This window comes from Monopterus albus, unplaced genomic scaffold (genome assembly GCF_001952655.1).
Source record: "Monopterus albus unplaced genomic scaffold, M_albus_1.0 scaffold94.1, whole genome shotgun sequence".
Taxonomy (NCBI): domain Eukaryota; kingdom Metazoa; phylum Chordata; class Actinopteri; order Synbranchiformes; family Synbranchidae; genus Monopterus; species Monopterus albus.
Genome location: NW_018127974.1, coordinates 2,572,849 through 2,595,834, shown reverse-complemented (window position 1 = coordinate 2,595,834; position 22,986 = coordinate 2,572,849). Strand labels below are relative to the sequence as shown.

The 22,986-nt window shown below is 42.3% G+C and overlaps 2 protein-coding genes across 6 annotated transcripts in view; one reads left to right on the top strand and one right to left on the bottom strand.

The window, feature by feature from the left end:
* The window catches only part of adi1 (acireductone dioxygenase 1), a 6,073-nt gene extending 1,485 nt beyond the window's left edge, over window positions 1-4,588 (top strand). The window contains exons 2-4 of the mRNA XM_020608780.1: window positions 606-725; window positions 1,553-1,732; window positions 4,424-4,588. Coding sequence (XP_020464436.1) covers window positions 606-725; window positions 1,553-1,732; window positions 4,424-4,540 — 417 coding nt within the window. The 3' untranslated portion in view covers window positions 4,541-4,588. The remainder of the gene's footprint in view (window positions 1-605; window positions 726-1,552; window positions 1,733-4,423) is intronic.
* Window positions 4,589-6,831: 2,243 nt separating this feature from the next.
* The window catches only part of trappc12 (trafficking protein particle complex subunit 12), a 41,583-nt gene continuing 25,428 nt past the window's right edge, over window positions 6,832-22,986 (bottom strand). For all 5 annotated transcript variants that reach the window (XM_020608774.1, XM_020608773.1, XM_020608778.1 and 2 more), the window contains 8 exons: window positions 21,623-21,761; window positions 18,505-18,617; window positions 18,153-18,225; window positions 16,959-17,032; window positions 12,944-13,042; window positions 11,868-11,971; window positions 9,315-9,402; window positions 6,832-8,696 (listed from right to left, as the gene is read on the bottom strand). In XM_020608774.1, coding sequence (XP_020464430.1) covers window positions 8,454-8,696; window positions 9,315-9,402; window positions 11,868-11,971; window positions 12,944-13,042; window positions 16,959-17,032; window positions 18,153-18,225; window positions 18,505-18,617; window positions 21,623-21,761 — 933 coding nt within the window. In that variant the 3' untranslated portion in view covers window positions 6,832-8,453. The remainder of the gene's footprint in view (window positions 8,697-9,314; window positions 9,403-11,867; window positions 11,972-12,943; window positions 13,043-16,958; window positions 17,033-18,152; window positions 18,226-18,504; window positions 18,618-21,622; window positions 21,762-22,986) is intronic.

Sequence of the window (22,986 nt, the reverse complement as noted above, 5' to 3'; positions counted from 1 at the left end):
GCCACATGAAGTTTGGAGGTCTGTAGCTATTTACTCTGCAGAAAGTTGGTGACCTCTGTGCACTATGCATCTCAGAATCCGTTGACCCCACTGTGTGATTTTATGTGGCCTACCACTTTGTGGCTGAGTTGCTGTCATTCCCAGTGGCTTCCACTTTGTTATAATACCACTAACAGCTGACTGTGGAATATTTAGTAGCGAGGAAACCTCACAACTGGACTTATTGCACAGGTGGCATCCTATCACGGTACCATGCTGGAGTTCACTGAGCTCCTGAGAGTGACCCATTCTTTCACAAATGTTTGTAGAAGTGGTCTGCATGCCTAGGTGCTTGATTATATACACCTGTAACCATGGAAGTGGTTGGGACACCTGAATTCAATGATTTGGATGGATGAATGAATACTTTTGGCAATATAGTATATATTTAAAAACATTGCTGGCAGTGGATTTCATGCTGCTGGCTAGCCCCAGTTTGGGCATGCATGAGAGACAAAGAGGGGCAAACGTCTAGTACTCTTGTAATGTGTAACAATTTATTTAAATGATGAGATGGTTTTTGTTGAGTTTAGTTACTGATGACAGCTGTTGTTCTGTTTTTGCAGCTGAATGCTGATATCTATGAAACAGACCCAGAGCTGGAACGGATCCGTAAAGACCATGGCTACTCCTACATGGACATCATCACTATTCACAAGGATACACTACCTAACTATGAGGAAAAGGTCATCTGAACACTTTACACTGCAGAAGCATTACATCATAAATCAGACAGCATCTTCTAAGAGTTTTTTTTTTTAATTCAGAGATATTGTCATGTCACTGAAAAAGTTTAAAGTAAACTGTCAAGTCAGTTTTTGTTTGTATAGCCCACTATCTGAAATTCGCCTCAAGGGGCTTTACAACCTGTACAGCATACAGCACCTCCGTTGTTAGACCCTCCAATTGGATAAGAAAAAAACTCCCCCCCAAAAAACCCTTTAATGGAAAAATAAAAAAAAGAAACCTCAGGAAGAGCATCAGAGGAGGAATCACTCTTCCAGGACAGACAGAAGTGCAACACGCGTCGTGCGTACAGAGTAAATCAACATAATGGAGTCACAGTAAGGACAAAGAGAATGACAAAGTTTGTATATTGTAACATATATGTAGACCATTGCACAAACTCATTAGAAGCACTTTAATGTCTGATCTGACATGGGCAGGAAGCCAGTAGAGGATGCTAAATATGATGTACTGTGTTCAGAGTTTCTGGATGTAGTTAAAATTCTGGCTGCAGCATTCTGAACCATCTGAGGACTTTTAGTACTTTTAGACTGGAGTGGAGTTAAATGTCCTCACTGTGTTAGAAGGTTTTATGACCTGTGGAGAATTGGTAGAGTGCTCTATAGTGTGTCTGACCTTTATTTGACCATCATTTTTAGTTACCAGAGAAGACAGGGAAACATTTGGACAGCGACTAACTGAAGTGGGGATAAGGCTTTATAATTCTATGAAGAAACCACCATTAGTCAAACTTCTTTGTCTTCTCGTGTCTGACTTGTCCTTTTAGCTCAAGATGTTCTTTGACGAGCACTTGCACTTGGATGACGAGATCCGCTACATCCTGGACGGCCAAGCTTACTTTGACGTTAGGGACAAAGAGGACCGATGGATAAGAATTGCCATGAACAAGGGAGATCTGATCACCCTGCCAGCAGGCATCTATCACCGCTTCACCCTGGACGAGACCGTACGTCTGACAGCTTCTGCTAAATAGCAATAAAACAGGACATGCTCTTAAAGTTACTGCTCCCAAAATACTATTACTACTACTAATAATAACAATATTAATTAATAAAGAAATGACTGATATAGCATTTTTCAAAATAAATGTTTAAAGGATAAGGTTGGTCATTTTCTGTATTAATAGTTTATTTTTTTTTAGCCATCCCCAATACAGAGACGTGAGAAGTGCCTCTACTCACTGTTAATTTCTGTCAGTCTCCAACAAATATGCAGGTCTGGTGTTTTCATAATGAAAGAACATGTCACCCAGTGCAGCAGTGTGTTTCACTGATGTGTTCACCCATTGGTTTTCTGAAGCTCAAGTCTGGCAGTCGCCATATTGATAGTGCGTCACTCCACCTGCTAGGTCTAATCCAAAAATGGGAAAAGAGGCAGAGCATGAGTGGAGCTGAGGTGGGATGAATAGGCAGAATGAAGCCAGCCAGACCCTCCTTCCTCTCAGTCAAAGCGGCCACGTAACTTTTAGTTTTAACTCAATTTAAACAGGGGAGTTGTATAAAAATTCATTAAATAAACATTTGCCTCCTGTACAATTGTCATGGAAGGGGAAATTAGCTATAGAGAGGAAAACTAAATATGTTTATTTCTGCTGCAAAGTTGGGAATTTTGATACGGTCTGTGGGGACTGACTCTCTTTTGGAGCCAGCCTCTAGTGGTGATTCAGGAACTGCAGGTCTTGGCACCTAGTATTGGCTTCATTTCTCAGCCTCAGAGGTTGTCGCTTGGTTTTTAATTGTTTTTGAACAACAATGGAGGTCTATGGGATAGGTGAATAAGCCAAACCAGGACAGACACACTGATGGACATTAACCGTGAGTAGAGGCAGCTCATTGTTGGTTTTCGTCTCTGTATGAGGAGTGCTGAAAATACTGTTAATATAGAAGATGACCCACATACACCCCCACAATTATGCACACACATCTAAACATCCCACACACATGTGCAGTTAGACCTTTAAAGGCAGTACCTCAGATATCCACCCATCTCTCAAATGGCTAACTGTAATTCACACTCAGTTGTATCACAGTAAGCACTAGCGATGGATAAACCAAGTTTTTTTTTTAAGCTCTGATTTAACATGAAGCAGCTGTGTTGATGATGGTTCACCGTTTCCAAGCATTTGAACACAGTCAGTATGGCAGCATCTACTGGTCAACCTTTAACATTTCAATTCTGTGCAATATTTGGGGCATGGTGCCATGAAACAGTGAGGCAATAAGGCGGCACACTGCTGCTGTCTTTGATAACAATAAAAGTTATATACTGTATATGCATCCCAGTAATATTGACTGGTTTATAAAGGCCACTTACTATCCTACTAATATCAATATATGTTTGTGGGATAGATAGATATGCTTGTGTTAGAGTGCGATCATTATCATTATGCCACTTTAAAATGTTTTACAGATAAATTTGTGCAACCAGAAAAGTTATGCTTGTGTAACTAGGACAGTCTGGCAGTAACTCGTGCAAAATCTCGCCTCCACTCTGATAACTCACAACGTTTGGAGGGATTCTGAGCATTTCTAAATGCACCAAAAGTTTTACAAACCATCCCGACTGAGAACCAGCTCGACGTGTCTCCGTACACATGCAATGTAGTGAAACCTTGTTTGCGGTGTGCGTTGAAAGGCTGATAATGTGTCAAGTTGTCGGCCTCGAATGTAGCATTACTAGATGGCACTAATATGGAGGAGAACTAAAACAGAATAGCCCTGCATCTACATTCAAAAGGAGGTCATTTATCACTTGAAGGAGTGCTGGGTTTGCACTGTGTGTAGAACAAAAACCTGAATGGAGTTTGTATAAGATTCTCCCCCTATTAAAAAAAAAAGTAGTTGGCTGATTAAAACAGTTTTCTCTAAAATCTTTGGTAAGAACAAGGTTTCAGAATTATTGAAGAAGTAGGCCTATAGTTGGCTGGAACCACTGTTGTAGCACTTGAATCCAGGACTTGGACTCGATTCCAGATTTTCAGGACTTGTGACTCAACTTGGGCTTGAGCACTGAAGACTCGGGACACCACGCTGTATCCGGGACACTTACATCGACACATGCTCTCCACCTTTCTATTCTATTCTGTATCAAATTGCCGAGCAACACGGTGACGCGATACACTGTTAGAAAGTGTGGAATATAAAAGGGTGAGAACTGTGTCAGTTGTGTTTAATTTGGACCTTGTTGACTGACTCGGGTAACAGGAACTCAACTGGGACTCGACTCTGATTACTCTTTGGCGATTTAAACTTGACTCAAACTTGGAGGACTCGACTCAACTTGAACTCGAGGTTTGGTGATTCGACTGCAACACTGGCTGGAACAGCAGGTTCACGGTTATGTTTGTTGTAAAGATGGGCTGAATGAGCCCTGTTTAAAACTGGGCTGATAGTGTCCAGTGACTAATGAAGCATTAAAGGATAAGGCAATGAGCTTTAATTCCTGTTTCACAGCAGACATTTTGGCTTGTCGTAGCTGGAGAAGTACAGGTGAAACAAATTTCATATTCAAATTTAATGATGATTCAGCTCCATCAAATGTCCCCTTCAGCCATATGTGCACAGCACCAGAGCCCTGCAATTGATGGTCCTTTATCCAGCCACATCCAGAGTGAATTTAACACTGTTTGTTTCTACAGAACTACACTAAAGCCATGAGGCTATTTGTGGGGGAGCCTGTGTGGAAGGCTTACAACCGTCCAGCAGATGACTTTGACGTCCGTCAGAAGTATGTGGCTTCTCTGCAGGGATCCTGAGAAAGAGCTGCAGCACACATCAACTACAAAATAAAATAGTAAATTGACTTCTGTAGTTGCTTTTTTATGCACTGCAAGAGCAATGTTTGCTCATTCACACACACAGTTGTTGACAACATCACTCATATCACCAGGAGCAACTTGGGATTCAGTGTGGACTGGAGAGGCCAGGGTTTGAACCTGCACCTATGTTTAAGGGGATGATCCACTTAATCTCCCAGTAGGCTACCATTCTGAAATCCCCACTATGTGTCCTTGTGAGACCAAAAGAGAAAATGCAGATAGAAGCTTTCACCTAATCTGGCTGTTGTTACATTAATATCAGAGGTGTATTGCTGTGATGAACTACCGGAGCTCACCTATGACACGTATGTAGACAGTTAAGTTGTAGCCTGTTTCAAGGGCCATGTAAACACTTTCCGGCTACGTGGCAAATGTAATTGCCCACACAATTAAATATTAGACTGACTTTATTCTCTAGTTTGGCAGAATCAAGGTATGTTCACATTACACTGGAAAAACGAGGGCCTTGCACTGCACGCTTTTTGCTGGTCCTAGATATTGCACTGTAAAAAAATGACACAGCTACAGTGCTGTTGTTGCTAGCAGTAGATCACCAATGTTACATTTTATAGGATCAGACTGTGTGCTTTCTCTTTGAACAGTCTTGGTAGCAGCACCTGTGCCAAGTAGGTTGTCTATCTTTATTTGATCTTGACATGAGGATCATATTATTGTACAGTTTGGGAAAATTCAGGAACTTTGGTTATATACTGTAGCCAATCTGGGGTTCTATGAGTATAGGCAAAACCAGGGCAAAACAGTGATTGGCTGCACACAGAGGTCAGCACAACCAGGGTCAAAGTTCAACAAATTTGACCTTTCAGCACACCCCGAAACTCCAAAATGTACTGATTGTTCTCCGAGCTCCCCCTGCTTCATGTTGGTTTACATGTCAACCAGCAACAGTGAACACATCGGCTGTGTGGGGCTCACACCCGGTCCACATGTTCCAAAGTTTGGCCATCCTGTGCCCTGCTTGTGTCATATAGATCTACAGCTTATCACTCACAGATACACGGGTAAAACAGTCTGTTTAAATCCCAGCATCACTTAAGTTAAATGTAACTTAATGTTTCTTCTGCTGATCATCACATCTGATGTTTGTCTCCATGGCCCCTCCTGGAGATGACGCTCTAGTTTGTAGTGTGGACGCTCTTGAGTTTTGCTCTGTCACTTGTCTTTTGTAAACTGACTCTGTAGTCGACACTAGACTGTGTCGCTGTGAACCATCCACGTCATCAAAACACAAACACTCAGCTGCCAGTTGTGCATCTGAGCGCACACTGAGTCGACACTGTGGATCAGTCACCACACCGTCAATTTTATCATCACAGCTTAGAGCATTCCATTTTGCAGGACATCACTTTACTATTAATTAATTAACGTAACTTAAACATGTTAAGCATGTTTAACAGATCTTTGACTAGAAATGTGAAACCCAGTGCAACATAATTATCTGGCGCAGTACCTGTATGATAAGGATTATGGTCAGACAATGCTATTGTATAAACTGTGGCCTAAACAAAACCATGACTCTGCAGTGTAAATACTGTACTTCAGGCAGTTACACTCTGATGTGTGCTTTTGAGAACAAAGCAACATCTAATGGGACACCGCACAAATCAAAGAACAGCACTTGAATGGCTGTGTTTACCTTGGAATCTAGACCTGCCTCATCAGGCAACAGGAGGACAGTAGTTCAATAAAGTCCACCTCTCCCATCTAACTGACTGGAGCAGCTGCTAGATTGGTGCAAATCTTTTATTCTCTATGAAAATAAAAACATGTTCAGTCTGATAGTGAGCCTTCATTTAAGTTGATTTAGAGCCACAGTTTTATTTAAGCTAAAACAAAATGTCTTTTTTAACATACATAAATATGATCAACAGTATGTAAACAGAGATAAAGATCAGCCAGGACAAATCAATAAAAGATTCAACAAGACAATCATTTATATATAATCAAACTAAAATCTGCATATTCTGATATGTACAATTTTGCATTCCTAATATTTTACATAATTTTGTTTTATTAGACCAGATACAATACAATGCAATCTGAAGGGCTTATTTAAGTTCACTGCACAAGTTAAAGCCACAGTATGTAACTTTTGTCAAATATTTTTGTTGCAGAAATTTGCTCCAGAACTCATCTTAATGTGGAGAGATACTGTCAAAGCGTCCTGTGACCCAGACTCATTGACCAGCAATGGCAGCAGCGCAGAGATATTAGCTTCTAAAAGGTTTTGAGCAGGACTGACCTCTCTAACCAATCAGATTTTCAATTATTTCTGCTTGATCAGTACCAGATCATAGTAGAGAACAGTGGAGCAGGGGGAGGGAGTGCTGGGCAGAGCAGAGCGGATTGATTTGGAGATTAATGCTAGTTACATACTGTAGCTTTAATAAACCTGGCAAAAACCGCCAGCTGGAACTGAGTGGTCTTTGACTGTTAGTCTTTGAGCACACTGGAGCTCAGGATAATGCCCGTGTCAAGTCTTACACGTGTCTGCACTACTAGTCTGTAAACGTGTTGTGAGGTCTCTCTTCATACCAGAAATGTTTAAATGTACGATTCCTCTGTAGTGGTTTGACTAGAATTTCTTTGATATAAAAAAATCACAAGTTTAAAGTAATAGGCATTTTGGGAAATAGTATTATCACTGAAAGTAAGATGAAAAGACAGATGCTACTCATATCTGCACACGAAATATGAAGGTAGAGGCAGCTAATTCTCAGCAAGACCCTGCTAGACTGCTGTGTGCCACAGCCTGCAACAGTACGATTACTTGACTGTCAGAGACCAGTGCGTCAGTGGGCTACTGCTCTGTAGCCTTATCCAAATTTTCAACTTATATGGTATGTAGCTAATTATCAAAGACCAGATTAACAGGTGCCCCCTGTGGGGAGGGGGGAGGAACTAAAGAGAAAAGGTACATTTTGTTGAGCTTACAATGTTCTTTCTCTTGTTTTGCCACAGCAGTACCTCACTGTAATTTGAATATATTTAGTGCAAAAACATTTGTAGAGGTAAGCTAAACACTTGTAAGACCAGATGGTCTCATTCCAAAATATACACGCTTCAGTAATAACCATGGAAACATAACTTCTGGTCAGCTTTTGGAAATGAACAGTGCAAGGTAGTAGAAAGACAAAAAGGCCTTCCTACTCAGAAGTATTCATTGTAACATACAAATGCACAAAGAACTTAAAAGATACTTTAAAATTGGCTTGCACAGCCAGCAATAAGCGTGCTAGCAGATTTAGCTCGGCTAGCGGTTTCTCTGTTTAGTCTTAATGCTAAGCTAACCGCCTGCTAGCTGGCTTCATATTTATCATACAGACATGACAGTGGTATCACTCTTTTCTTCTCAGTCTCTCTAAGAAAACAAATCTGCATATTTTCCCCAAAAATCCATTCTTTTAAAGTGTAAAATAAAATTAACAGCAACTCATGCAGATGCAAGGCTTTTGAAGGGGCATTTCCTTTCTCAAATGTCACCTCCACCAACATGTGACACCTTCTGTAAATGTGTGGATCTTTACTGGGCCCCCTTCAGAGGGACTGCAGTGCTATGCCACCCTATGGGGTGACATGGATGGATGCATGTACCTGCCTGGCCTCCAAAATACGTTGAACAGAATTAAAACTAGATCTTAAAGATCTTGCATCAACTTGCCTTTTGGGAAATCAAAACAAGCACTATACATCCACTTTTCTGTCACCACACTTGTCACTGGAACTGCTACTTCCGGATATGGTATAGATTCTGCTTTCAGGGTTTTATTCATTTGTCACAGTCGGAGGAGGACACATTAATGTGTCCTCTCCCAGTTCAACCTCCTGCCTCTTAGACCAGTTTGAGGCACTGGGTGTTGAAGCTGTCCCCCTCCCGGCAGGCCACGGCCTCCAGCAGAGCCTGCTTCTTCTGGGTGCTGCGAGATGACTCCAGCTCGTACATAGTGGTCAAGTTGAAGAGGACGCTCTCATGGAGGTACAGAGTGGGGTCCTGCTGTACCAGACCCTCTAGCTGGCCCAGGGACTCCTTCAAACGGCCCAGGTATAGCAGGCACACTGCTGCATTGTTGTTAGCCTGGAAACATCCAAAAAAAGGAGCAGAGAGACAGAAGTCATTTTACTTGGAATGATGCTGCTGCTGAGCTTTTGACGTTATATTTAATGTAATATTCAAGTCATTGAATCTTTTGAGACCCCTAAACAATTCAATTTCACTAATTAAATGACACTAAGCATGCAGTACAATTCAGTTCCAAACCTTGCCACACAACTCTCTGGATGACTTAGTGTCATATAAATGTTTCTTTCCCGTGAACCTTTCCCTTGAAGGTCTTTTATGATGCTACCTACTGTTACTCTGAAGATCAGTTTTCCAGTCAAAATGCAGAAACAAAAAGCACTGTTTGTCAATGGCATTAGCCTTACGTTAAACAGTTTATTACATTACTTTGATGTGATGAGGTCAAATGTAAATGATCATGGGACAGTGTGGGTATTGTCAGTATAATATTTGGATCAAGACAAAGGCTGATCTTTGTTCATGGTTCACATGTAGATAATGTTATAAGGACTAACCATGAGCAGATTCAACTAACACAACATAAAATTAATAAGGACCTTGAGCTCCTGTCCTGCATTTTAAAGCAGCCACAGAGTAAATGATGTAAAGTGTAGTGTGGGTGACAGTACTTACAACCGGGTTTTTGGGGTCAATTTTTAAGACTTCACTGAAGGATGCGTGTGCTTCACTGTAGTTGTTCTGACTGAGGTAGACAAAGGCCCTGGATAACACACAAATACACACAATCTAGAAACAGTCTTGACAGTGCTACATAAAAGCAAAGCTCTTGGTTTATTTTCTGTCATGCCTATATCTATTCCTGTGTTACAACCAGGTCATACTGCAAGCAGTGGAAGACATGCACTACAAACACAAGGGCATATATTCTACAGTATGAGACTTTATTCCATATGGAACCGGGACAATTCTGTTGCACCTATAACAGTGTCCACTCTTCCCTTTCCACAAGATTTCACAACCTAGCTGCAGGGATCTGTTCCCTGTCAGCCACAACAGAAGTGCAGTGCCTGGCCACTGATGTTGGGTGCTCATGCTAGGCTTCACAGTTCATCCCAAAGGTGTGGGATGGGGCTGTGCCAGCCCGTCAAATTTCACCAGTAACTCTGCTCTAACCTGTCTTGGCAACACGCTTGCATTTTTGTCCCCAAGTCCAAATAGGATTCTCATATGTAAGTACAGCCTCATGCATCCAGTGTGAGACATCCACAGACCACATATAATGACTTTTTGCCGTCTGTGGCAGTCAAAGTATTGATAGAGTATGTCCTGATAGATGGTCACTGCCCTGAAACTGGAGGAGTGAATATGATGTCTTGTATACATTGCACAGATTTACTTTTTAATGAAACATGAAATACTTTTTTAAAAGTAATTTTTAAGTGTTTGTCAAACCGTTTGACAGCATCCACACTGGTCTTTTAAATTGAATATGTGATATTTTGTTTGCATCATATGTGATACAATTTATTTTAATTGAGTTGTTTAAAATATACATATTTACACATCTATTACATACGTACTTTTATATAGTTATATTACATCTATAATATACAGATACACAATGCACAAGATGCATGTTGTAAATATTAATCTGTTGTTTTTCTGTCAATGTTTAATAATGTATAAAACATCTATTTCAATGTGATAATACAATAAAGTAAAATATAGTCTTAGTAATTATATGTTCAATCCAGCAAATCGTAATCTTAAAGTATTAGTAAAAATATAATGTTTAATCTTCCTTTTCAAAATGAGTAGCTGGTGTGAGTGAATAGAACTGACAATAGAAACAAATTTAAATGTGTTTATTGATGAAAAGCAGACTCTCCTCCTCTCCTTGACTATAATTATTGTACTAATAATTAATAATTATGCACCGGAGTTGTTTCTGTTATCTGTCTACTTTGGTATAAACCTTCAGAGATACTGTGATTTAGCATCACATGAATGAGATCAACTAATCCAGTCACTGTCAGATTGCTAATAAAGTGGTTTGTCTGTCTGGTAACAGAAAACAGCAAAGGATGATCTCATGGATCTCTGCTTGTGGCTCCTTAGGGATCCCTCCTCTCTCCTCACAGAAGAGCTCTGGGGCAGCTTTCAAGATGGAGCACCAGAACCAGGCCGAGAGAGGAACAATCAGATAAATGAACTGTGAATGAACTATGAATGTGTTTAGAGACCTCTACTTCCACTATTGACAATCCACTAGAGGGCAGATTTGAATTGGTTTTAATGCAATGGCCGATCTTGATGATGACACAGAGGTCTGAGAATCTCATGTATCCAGTACAATACAAATGGCATTATAGGGACAGGATCAGTTCATTCTCTCTGGACATTGCAGTGATGTTGCAAAGAACACAACAGGCTGGGGCAAGAATCAATTGGTAGCACAATAAAGTCACTCTGTATATAGTATACAACATCTAACACGGTGGTTAGCACTGTCGCCTCATAGCAAGAAAGTTCCGGGTTCGAGCCTGGGGCCTTTCTGTGTGGATTCTGCAATTTCTCCCTGTGTCTGCGTGGGTTCTCTCCAGGTACTCCGGCTTCCTCCCACAGTCCAAAGACATACAGCTATGGTTGATTGGCAACTATAAACCCTATGTAGGAGTGTGTGTGTGTGTGTGGTTGTTTGTCTACATGTCAGCCTTGTAACAGACTGGCGACCTGTCCAGGGTGTACCCCACCTCTCACCCAATGTGAGCTGGGATTGGCTACAGCCCCCCGTGACCCTCTTCAGGATAAGCAGTATAGATAATGGATGGATTTTGTAGTAATTCATTTTAATACAGTTCATATTAATTTAAATGTTTGCATTTACTGCATTTTTCTACATTAGTAACTGTTAAATAAGACTGTGTAAATGGAAATAACTAAATGCTACAAATAATGCACCTGCACAAAATCAATAACTTGACAGTGAAAGTGACACAGCAAGTGTGAGCGAGAGAGGATCTGTCACGTGAGTTTGGCCTCGTAATCTCCTCAGGCCAGCGCCACAGAGGTGTGACCTTCTGTGCTAAACCACATGCCAGGAGGAAGCACGAACCCGCAAAAAAGCCCTGAAGGAACTACCTCATCCGTGGAGCGAAAAGGATCCTGAAAAGCTTAAGAACACACACCCTGTGTGGCGGTGCTAAATGCATAAGACACACATACCTGTTCATCAACACGCATATGGTGTGACTGGGCTGGCTCCCTTTCATCTGGCAGGCTTTCTCCACATCCTGGAAGTACCGCTCTGCTGTTTTAACATCTCCGATCTGGCCAAGAACAAAGCAGCAGCAACACATTAACCACTTAGCTGTGTGTGGATATTGTAAAATGGGGCAAGCACAAATAAATTAGACCACATTTCATGATCCTCCAGGGAAAACTGACTCATTGCCTCAGCAAATAATGTATGTAGGAACAACACAAAAGAGAACAATGACAACTAAATAAATACATCTCTGATGACAGTATAACACATTCAATTGCATTCAAGTTTCCTGATGTAAAAGACCTGTTCACTTTCTGCACAGATGGTATTAAAGCTACCCTGTGGAGTTTTTGACCTCTAATAAATCAGTGGAGCTGGTCTGCTGTGAGTGAGGGAACGCCTGTTTTGTTTGTCTTACACACACCCAAGAGGATGCGCCTGTGCAGTACTGCCTTTGGTTTTACATCATTCCACTTCTACAGGTGGCAGAAATGCAACAGGAATGGCAACAGTGTGTCCACAAGGACAAGGAAGAAGGCTTCTGAGATCCTACTCTCCACAGAACCACCAAGCATAAAAAAAGGAAAACAGACACTAGTATATGCAACAGCATGGTGAAGAATGAGTGTATATGTGCATGTTTCATGTCTGGTGGCCCAGTGTCATCAACATTTTCACCAACATTTCTACTGGGAAATTCAAAAGTCTCAGTCCTGTTTTGGCTCCAGATTCCAGAGGAAGCTGATTATTTGCTTGGTTTTCAAGGGTTATATCTGAGGTTTCCATGCACCCTGTGCTGTAGAGTAGGATTCTGCACAGATGTGCTCAGTGAATAGATGAGGAGCAGAACTCACTGTACAACCCACTCATTTTTATTTTTGTATGTACAGAATGAACCAGATAGTGTTTAATTATAATTTAATAATCATTGTAAACTAGCTGTTTCCCCCTGCTTCAAGTCTTGGTGCTAAGCTAGACTAACCGACCCAAACTGTGCCCAGGGAACCGGTGTCTTGTGTGTTAATGTGCAAACCTGCAAGAAGATGCGTCCTATGCCACTGAGCAGCTGAATTCTCTGCTGGGGTTCATACTTGATGATGGAGTGATAGGTTTCCACAGCCAGAATGTAGTCCTGAGAGGAGGGAGAGAGAGAAACAGGTGAACACAGGGAAGAATGGAGGACATTGGAAGTAAAAACAGAAGTCAGGAGCACATGAGTGAAAGTGAGTAACAGTAGGTGGCAGAGACAGGTGGAGGGCGAGCGAGGCAAAGAAGAGCACAGAGAGAGAGGGCATTAATCAAGCATATGGTGTATTAGCGGGGCGACGTGACCCTCCTCGCTCTTCCACACTGGGAGTTGGGAGCACTGCTACACATCCCTGAGATGGTGACTGGAATGCTGAGCAGGGCGACGGAGGGAGGTCAGAGACGTGTGTGCAGAGAGACACTGTATCGGGCTGGGAGAGTGTGTACACTGTAATGTGTATTATGGTATAGGATTTCACAACTGCTTTGACTCAGTTTTCACAGGTTTCTAGAGTCCAAACCCCTGAGAAGATTTGGGCTGTAAATCTCAGCACAAGAAAGACAACTATCAAATTGTGCCATGTACGTTTTTATATTTTACTGTATTTACTGTTGACTATACCGCAGTAAACCCCACATTCATACAGACTACAAAGTTCTGACTGTGGAGCAGGGAGAGGCTGTGCTGGGTGGAACGGAGTGGACTGATCTGGAGTTTCATGCCTGTGCACATTGTAGCTTTAAAAAGTGTGTTAATATTCTGTTTATTGTTTCTTACAGTCATGACATTACATGAAAAGACCTAAATCAATAAGGAATGGGTCCTTCTGCAAAGTGTGATGTGTGTGTCTAAAGCCTGATTCCTCATCGACACAGAGCTCCACTGCTGTCACAAAACACAGCAATGAGAAACAGTTACCCTGGGCGACATGCTCCATTATTATAAACATAGACACGCACTGTAATTTATTTTGACGCACTCCTGCATACACCCAATCTGCTGCTGTAAATACTCACTAGGTCACCACGTGGATTAATCCACACAAATTCCTCATGTTTCACATGCTCTTTGCTGGCAAAATAAGGCCATTTTCAGACAGGATGCGGTATGCGCTGCGCTGGCTGCAGGGGTTAGGCACAGCACAGGTGAGGAAGGCACATACGCACAAATCACATACATGTTGGGCGCCAGTTGCTAGGCGACCAGAAAGCTTTCCACAAGGTGGTTAGCAGAGTTTAACAAATTTTTCTAGGCAGCGGACTTGGATGCATTGTGTATCTATCTACATTTCAACAAAAAACTCTGGCTTTAGTTGTATTGATGATGAGGAGGAGACGAGCTGCAGCAAAGAAGAAGAGGGTGTGATCCGCCAAAATCAGCTTCTCTATTTTCTTTCTGGTCCGTAAGGTTCTTTGTAATTGGTCACACTGAGGGGTCCTCACAGAGTGCTGTGCCCAAGTTAAACTTTTTTTTTTTAACTTCAGTGCAGCGTGAGGGATGGCACACGCGACCCTGTGCCGCACTTGTCCAGCAAAGACTTGAATGGGTCTGATAGTGGAGCGGAGCGTCCACCACGTCCCATCTGAAAATGGCTTAACTCTTGTGCAGTCCTTCAACGCCAACTCACACACACACTATACTGCTGTTGAACATTTTCCAATGAATACAGCAGAATTTCAATTCTTTTTAAGAAAATCATGTCTAATTTACAGTCCAAGTTTGCAGACATTTTTTTTCCCACATTTTGTTTCAGACTCATCTTTAAATTGATTCATTTTTTTCCTCATCAATCTACACACAATGCTTCAGAATGACAAAGTGAAAACAGGTTTTTGCAGTGTTTTGTTAATTTATGAAAAATAAAAGACTGAAATATCCCATTTAGACAAGTATTCAGACCCTTTGTTTTGACACTTGCACTTGAACTCTGGTGCATCCTACTCCAATCAATAGACACTGAGATGCTTCTACAGTCTTCACAGATGTGGCCACCCAGAGTAATCAGGGACGAAGGGCCTTGGTTAGACCTGTAACCAAGAACCCAAGGGTCACTATGAATGAGATCCAGAGTTCCTTTCTGGAGATGGGAGAACCTTACAGAAGAACACCCATCAGTGCAGCACTCCACCAATCAGGTGTCTGTGGTAGAGTGGCCAGACGGAAGCCATTCCTCACTAAAAGGCCCAAGACAGCCCCCTAGGAGTTTGTCAAAAGGCACCTGAAGAACTCTCAGACCATGAGAAGCAAAATCCTGATGGTCTGATGAAACTAAGATTGAACTATTTGGCCACAATTTCCAGCATGTGTGTGAAAACCAGGCACTGAGCATCACCTCACTAATACCATCCTTACAGTAAAACACGGTGGTGGCAGCATCATGCTGTGGGAATGTTCTTCTGTGTCTGGGACTGGGAGACTAGTCAGGGTTGAGGGAAGAGTGCTGCCTCAGGCTGGGGTGAAGGTTTACATTTCAACAAGACCACGACCCGAAGCATACAGCCAAGAAAACACAGGAATGACTTTGGGAAAACTCTGTGAAAGTCCTGGAGTGGCCCGGCCAGAGTCTGGACCTGAACCCAATAGAACATCTCTGGAAAGACCTGAAAATGGTTGTGCACCAACGCTCCCCATTAAACCTGGCTGACCTTGAATGATTCTGCCAAGAAAAATGAAAGAAAATTCCAGAAGAAAGGTGCCAAGCTTGTAGCTTCATTCTCAAGAAGACTTGAGGCTGTCGTTGCTGCTAAAGGGGCTTTAACTAAGGACTAAACGAAGGGTCTGAATACTTATGTAAATGGTTTATTTCAGTCTTTTATTTTTAATACATTTACCAAACACTCCAAAAAAGTTTTTTGCTTTGTCATTGTGAAGTACTGTGTGTAGATTATTGATGGAAAAACTAATCTATTTTAAGAAGAATCTGAAACATAACAAAATGGAAAACTTGAAAGGGTCTGAAAACTTTCCGTACCCACTGTATAGTTTTTAGACCCTGGGGATGGGCAACAATTTTTGAACATTCCAACATAAATTAGAAAAAAAACCGAATATTTAATGTGTAATGATTGTGTTAATAAAAACAAGGAGCCACTGTTTTCCTTTGCTTTTACTGGCACCTGGAAATAGCAAGGTAAGGAGGTCAGTATATAATTTACTACAGTGCCAAATACAAACAAGACTACAACCACCAAAACCTACTGTGTGGAACTTCTTCAAGAAAATAAATGTAAATGAGGTGCAGTGCAAACTCTGCCAGGTTAAGTTAGCATATCATAAATCTACAACGACTATGCACAGCCATTTGAAGGCGAAAGTGGGGTGCGATCCGCAGATCAACAGTCTGGCTATAGCTTTGTCACCAGAAGAAGAAAGCAATGTGCAGAGCAAACAACAGCCCGCATCACAAAGATGATAGCAAAGGACATGGAACCCCATTAGGATTTTGAATGATTGCCAAATAGTTCCCAGCAAATATTGAATAGTATTTTAGCTTGAAATTCCCATCCCTATTAGACCCAGTCTGGTAATGTTTCACTGTTTACATGCACAATTATGGTAGCAAAACTGTATTTTTACAAAATCTGAAAGAGTCAAGCAAGGTCTGCTAGAGAATCAGCAGTGTAGTAAATGTGCTCCAACAAGTAAAACATAAAAAGAGGGTTCTGCATATTGCAACTGAGCCAAAGCAAATGAAAACTACTGGGACTTAGCAGTAGATGGCACTGTAGTTCTTTCTACAGTCTGATCCAAATTCACACCCCACCCTCTCTCTCTCTCTCCTTTCTCATCCTCTCTCTCACTGACCAAGAATCCAATTAGTGGTCAGTCTGGGGGGATTTCACTGTGAATCCTCCACCAGCCTGGCATCAGAGATCTCTGAGACTCCCTCTCACACACACACACACACAAACACTCCCTCACACAGATACACATTTGGGCAGACTCAGGAACGCATATAGGTACACATTCACTCCAACACAGCGTAACACACAAATGTGAGTGGACAAACACACACACCTACCTTCATCAGCTGCAGACAGTTGGCCATGGAGTACATGACCCGACTTAGGCGAGACCTCCACAGCTTAAGAGACGCTAAAACGGAGAGAGAAGAGACAGGGGCGTTTATTTCTTTAAGAGTGACTTCTTATTGTCATTCCACTTGCTTTTTTGGGCATCCCTCTAACGTCACCCCCGTTCCCTACTCTTCTATCCATCACTCTTATCCCTCCATCCCTCTCATTACACCTGCCCTCTCCGTGTTCCCTCCTCCCACTCCACACCATGGTTTATTTTAAGGCGAGGTGGTGAGGAAGACACTGCGGCACACTCCCGCTTTCCTCTTTCCCCCCGACAATGTGTGCAGGCCTATTAGTATTCATCGCTGCGCTTGTGTGTGTCTGTTCGTGTGTGTGTTGGGGAGAAGAGCTAATCACTCAGTAGGGGTCTGATGTGTGAAGGCAAGGCCCTCCGTTACTGACTTGACTGTTGACTGTCTGCGTGGGCAGGGAGAGGAGAGACACAGGGCACAGCTATTACACTGCTTTTAGAAAGGGGAGAAACTCTCAGAGCTGGCGCACCCTCACACATACATCCGCTCATGCGTCACCCTGCTAATTTTCCCAATTATAAGCAAACGTCTCAGCTCAGCTCCAAGTTTCTTGTTGTTATCCACTATCCTGAATTAACTGATTAATGGCCATGACACACAGGCTTTGGAAAAGTTGCTAAATTAGTGCTTCAAGGCTTGTAAACAGAGAACACTGCATTAAGATTTACTTTGTATAGAATCCGGATGTCATCAGGTTGTATAGAGGTGTGTCTACCTAAATCTGGTGAATTCCAGATGGAGGTGCCTCCCTATTTCCCCAGCACACTTGTGCCGATGTGAGTGGATTGGATAGGACTGATCTATATTGATCTGCTTGGTGTGAAGGGCTGGAGAGTCAATTTGGTATTCAGTGTGAGTACTGAAGCAGTGAGTTGCTAAACACTTTTAGAGCACTGCATTCATGTGTTTTTATGGTTGTGTGTGTGTATGTGGGGCCGAGGTATGCTGCAGTCCTGCACCAGGTGTGCCTCTGCCTACTGCTTGTGTGTATTACTCACTGGGGCCCATGACCTCACTCTCCTCCCTCAGTCTGATGCAGTCTGGGACTGGGGCCAGGTCTGTAGCGAAGTGTGTGAGGGTGTGTGTGTGACTGTGTGTGCTTACCTTGCCTGTTCTCTTGTGTTAGGGTGATCATACTGCCATCCTCAGCCAAGCCTTTCTCCAAGTTCTCCAGAATCTGTTAACAGGGAGTAGGAATTCAAACTTCAGAGGAGGAAGCTGCTTCAATACCAGCACTGAAGGCTTTTTGTGAGTGTGTGTAATTTGAATTTGCATATTCAATAACACTAAAATCCAACCATATTTGGCTGTTTACACAGGTGGGCTTTAGGATTTGTATGGCTAATGAGCTTTTCTGTGGATGTGTAGTTTTACAGTGTGAATGCTACAGAGAACGCATATCTTTACATTCATCCAGGGGCGGTGTTTGTGTTTGTGCATGTGTGTGTATACTAACAGCAAGGCAGACGGTTTTGAGATTGTGCAGGCGGTCCAGAGCCTCCTGGGGCTTGGCCAGATACTGGGGAAGCTCTGCATGCAGCAGCCGCATGGAGAACGGCACCATGGAGCCTGGACAGGAGAGAGGAAGAAAACAGGAGATGGAGGGGGAAAATATGGGCGAGTGAAAGGGGAAAATAAGAAACAGGGTGGGATGAGGACATAGCAGGAGAGAGAGAGAGAGAGAGAGAGAGAGAGAGAGAGAGAGAGAAAAGAGAGGGAAAGGGAAGAGAGACAGAAAGACACAGAGTGCGAGATAAGAATATAAACCCATCCACCCACACACAGACTGCACACAGCCCTGGAGGCAGGAACCTACAGATGGCATTGAGCTACGTATGGCTGCTTATTAAACCCTCTCATCTCGCTCTCTGTGTGCTGCACAGCTCCATCACTCATCTCTCTGCCTCATCCCTCTGTCTCTCTCTGCCTCTACATCATTCACAGACACAGACACACACACACACACACACACACACACACACACATCCCTGAGGAGGAGCCTATATTCAGGTGAGTCCCCAGGCTTTGATCAGGGTCTCTTTGATATTGTCATCAGACGTGAAACTCAGCTAGCTGGTCCATCTTTGGCTGCTGCTTCTCCCAGTCTATGTATCTCTGTTTCTGCTTCTCTTTTCTATCTGCCTCTGCTTTCTATCTAACCCATCTGCAGTATAGAATACACACTCCTTTTCCCCCCAACTCACCCCAGTGTCTGTATTACTGCCTGCTGTTACATCATTTCATCGTCATGCTGGCTGTACTACACTCTCCCTTGCCTGAAATCTTTAATCCATCTCTCCTAGGGGGTCAGCAAGTTTCATCAGCTTAAAATTAAGACTTTTAATACCTTTATAGTGTCTTTTAGAATTAAGTGTTAACTTCGTTACTGAGAAGCAGAACAACCATGAAACCACAGCACTTGTACAGATCTCAGGAAAAGAAGAGGCACTATAAAGCATTTCCTTTATATCTCATGCTCTATGATCACATTAAAGTGGACACGTGTGCACAAGGGCACATGGGTGATGAGATCCTACCAGCAGCTTCAGGGCCTGCTCAGAGCAGCATTTTTGTGACATTTGGCGCCAAAGCAGTTGAGTGCCTCCATCAGTGGATTTGCTTTAGGTGAACTTAGACACACCAACTTGCACCGTGAAGCACAAACTGTTTACACAACATCAAGACAGTTCTGACTTTCAACAAGAACCGAAGCAGTCATATTGGCTGTGTAGCACCATCCAATTTTATATAATCCTCCGCCGCTGGAGTATAAACTGCTCTGGAAAAGAGGCAAAGTCGGAAGGCAGCTGATGGAGCAAATATGCTTCTAGAATAAACTGTGTTAACTTGTTTGCAAGCCAGCTAGCTAATAAGGTTTACTGTGGGCTATCGTGGCTGGCTAGCAAGTGTCAGCTAGCATCTTGCAGGTTAGGTTGCCAGCAGCAGTAGGTCTAGGAAACCCGTAAAAAAGTGTTTTGGTACACTTACATAGCTGACAGTGTAGAGAAGGTTTTGAAACTAAACGTAGAACATTTCTCTAATTAAGACCAGAACATGGGCTCTATACAGGTATCGCATATTTCTTGCATGGGTGTGGTTCTGCCAGGGGAATTTGAGCATATGGATTTCTAAAACCATGACTCAAGGTCACCAAACTTCCAGGCCCACTTATTCAGTAAAGATGTGTGGAAGAATTTACTGGCTACTGATGTTATTCCACTCAACAATAGTTGGTGGCAGATGGATTCAATTTGAGACTAAATACTGTCTGCCATAGCATACTAATAACTTTCCCAGTCTTGTCTGAATGTCTGTCTGACAGTAAACTAGATGATTCTCACTCTCTCTTTTTTAGAGCAACTGCAGAGGCCAATACTCTCATTGAGCTAAGGTAAAAAGGCAAGGACTCCTCTCAAAGAAGTGGGGAAGGTTAGCGTTTTACCTTGAGCACATTTCACTTAACTGACAATAAGACTGATGCATCAGTCTCTAAAAAGAACAAAAAGGCATCTACACTGAAAGTAAAGCATGACGATACAGCACACCTTTAAAAAAGGACATGAATAAATGCTTCTCATTTTCCATGTGGCATTCAGGTCTTGGGCCTAATGCTTCCAAGTCCAGATTGGACTCAACTTTTAATTTGTCAAAAACATAAATAACTGATAAACACTGATTCTTTCTTGAGTGCTCAGTCGATCCTGAATCTTGCAAGAGCGATACAAAGGCAGTCTCTTAAGGTAGTCAAAGAGTGCAATCATGGGTAACAGATAGTCGATGCAAGCGTCTGGATGGAGAAATGTTCGACTTCTGATGCCAGGCTACACAACTCATGCCAGTATGTCTGCAAGCACCTAGCAGGGCAAAGAGGGTTTAATATCGATCAATGGAAAGTCAATCGGTGCTCTCTTAAGAAGGCTGTGCGGAGAAGCTTCAAGTGTGATTTATTTTGTAGAAGTGTATGTGTGTGAAGCTGTTCTCTGCTACTGCTTTCACTGTGGTAGCCCGAGGGGCAAAGCAGATCCAAAGTAATGGGAATACATTAGAGAGCAATTCATGCGGTGTAAAAAGAGGAAAACAAAACCAAAGAACTGCTGGAGACGAGTGGAGTTGTTGGAGCTTCTCGACGATACAGTCTAATATCAAGCTCCTGGCAGAAACTTTCCTTTGAATATTTAATAGGACAGTGGTGGTATGCTTGTGTATCCTAAAAAAAAAAAAAAAAAAAAAACGTGGGTAAAATGCAAAATCCAGTTAGAGAGCAGGCTAATAACATATTCAAAACTCAGAGATAAGAGTTTCAGAGCAGCTTTTCAGCACTATCATGAATACTACCATTCGCCCTTCAGTCGGCTCTCCAAGAGAATTCATAGAACAGATTTTGGATGTGAAATATGAAAAGAGACATCAAACAAAAGAGTTTCACACAATAGATTCCGTATAAACATTTCTGTGATTAAAACCAAAAGTGCTCCTCCTACATAAAGGTCAATAATAATGACCCAAAGGGCAGATGATGGTATGGCTTTATACAAACTGTGTGGGTGTGTGTGTGTGTGTGTGTGTGTGTGTACCTCTCCTCCCAGGGTAAACATTTGGGTAGTACTCATAGTAGAGGTCAGGTTGATCCAGGTTGCCAAAGGGTTCAAACTCCATCTCAGCATTTTGGAAGAGGCTCAGTTTGGTGAAAAGGGCCAGACGAACAAACCAGAGCTGGAACACACCAAATTTATGAAGCATTAATGAAATACATATTTAGAGAACAAAAGCAACAGATAAATCATCATTCTGATCTAGACTCATTTTCTTATTTATAAACTGTGAACTAGTGTAGATGCTGAGGACGTTAAGTTGTTTTTCCCATTGTTGAATTTTTGAAGACACTTTATAGTAGCCACTTCTCACTCAGAATTTGTATGCTCATAAAAAAACAGTACAGACAGACAGCAGACATTACAGTATATACAGTGCACTATATAGTAATTGCCACATCACACTCAAAGCCCACCACTTTGCTTACCGTTTGAACCACTACAATGAGGATGCAGTAGCACTTGAGAAAGAATTGTTATATCAGGATGCCATTCACTGACTTTAGCTCAACCTTTAACGCCATCATCCCGCAACACCCGACTGTGAAGCTGATCTGGCTAGACCTCAACAACTCCCTCTGCAACTGGGCCCTGGACTTTCACACTGGTAGCACAGTCAGTCCAGATCAGCAATTACACCTCCATCACCTGCACTCCTTAGGGCTGTGTGCTCAGCCCATTCCTGTACACATTGCTGACATGACAACCTTTCCCTAAATATACAGTAGATAAGACATTATGCTGACTACACAAGTGTTGTCGTCGAGTCACCAACCCTCAAGTCTGAGTCACCTAAGAATAATCAGTCAAGTCTGAATTGAGTCCAAGTTGAGTCCCCATTACCTGAGTCAGTCATAAAGGTCTACATTAAACATAACTGACAGCGCTCATAATTTTATATTCTAAACTTTCTAACAGCATATTGCACCACCATATCACTCTGCAATTTGATAAATAAAAAAAGATGACATGACAAGTCACTTCCTACACTTCGATGGAAGTGTGCCAGATAGAGCATGGTGAAGAGGTTTTGACATCAATATCTTACGTCAAATTATTATGGCTATTACAAAAAAAAAAGCCAGTCTCTTCAACTTCCAAGCCCAAATGTGGTCAGTGCTCAAGTCAGTGTCCAAGTTATCAGTGCTGTAGTCCAAGTTGAGACACGAATCTTGAAAATCTGGACTTGAGTACTATAATGGTGGACCACACAATGTGGACCACGGTGGATCATCAGTAATACTCTGTGGAGTGGGTGAGGTGCAGAAAGTTCCTACAAGTGCAGACTGGAGAAGACCTTTCCTGGACCTCACAGTAGGAGGCTCTGCAACAGCCTTTTCCTGCTG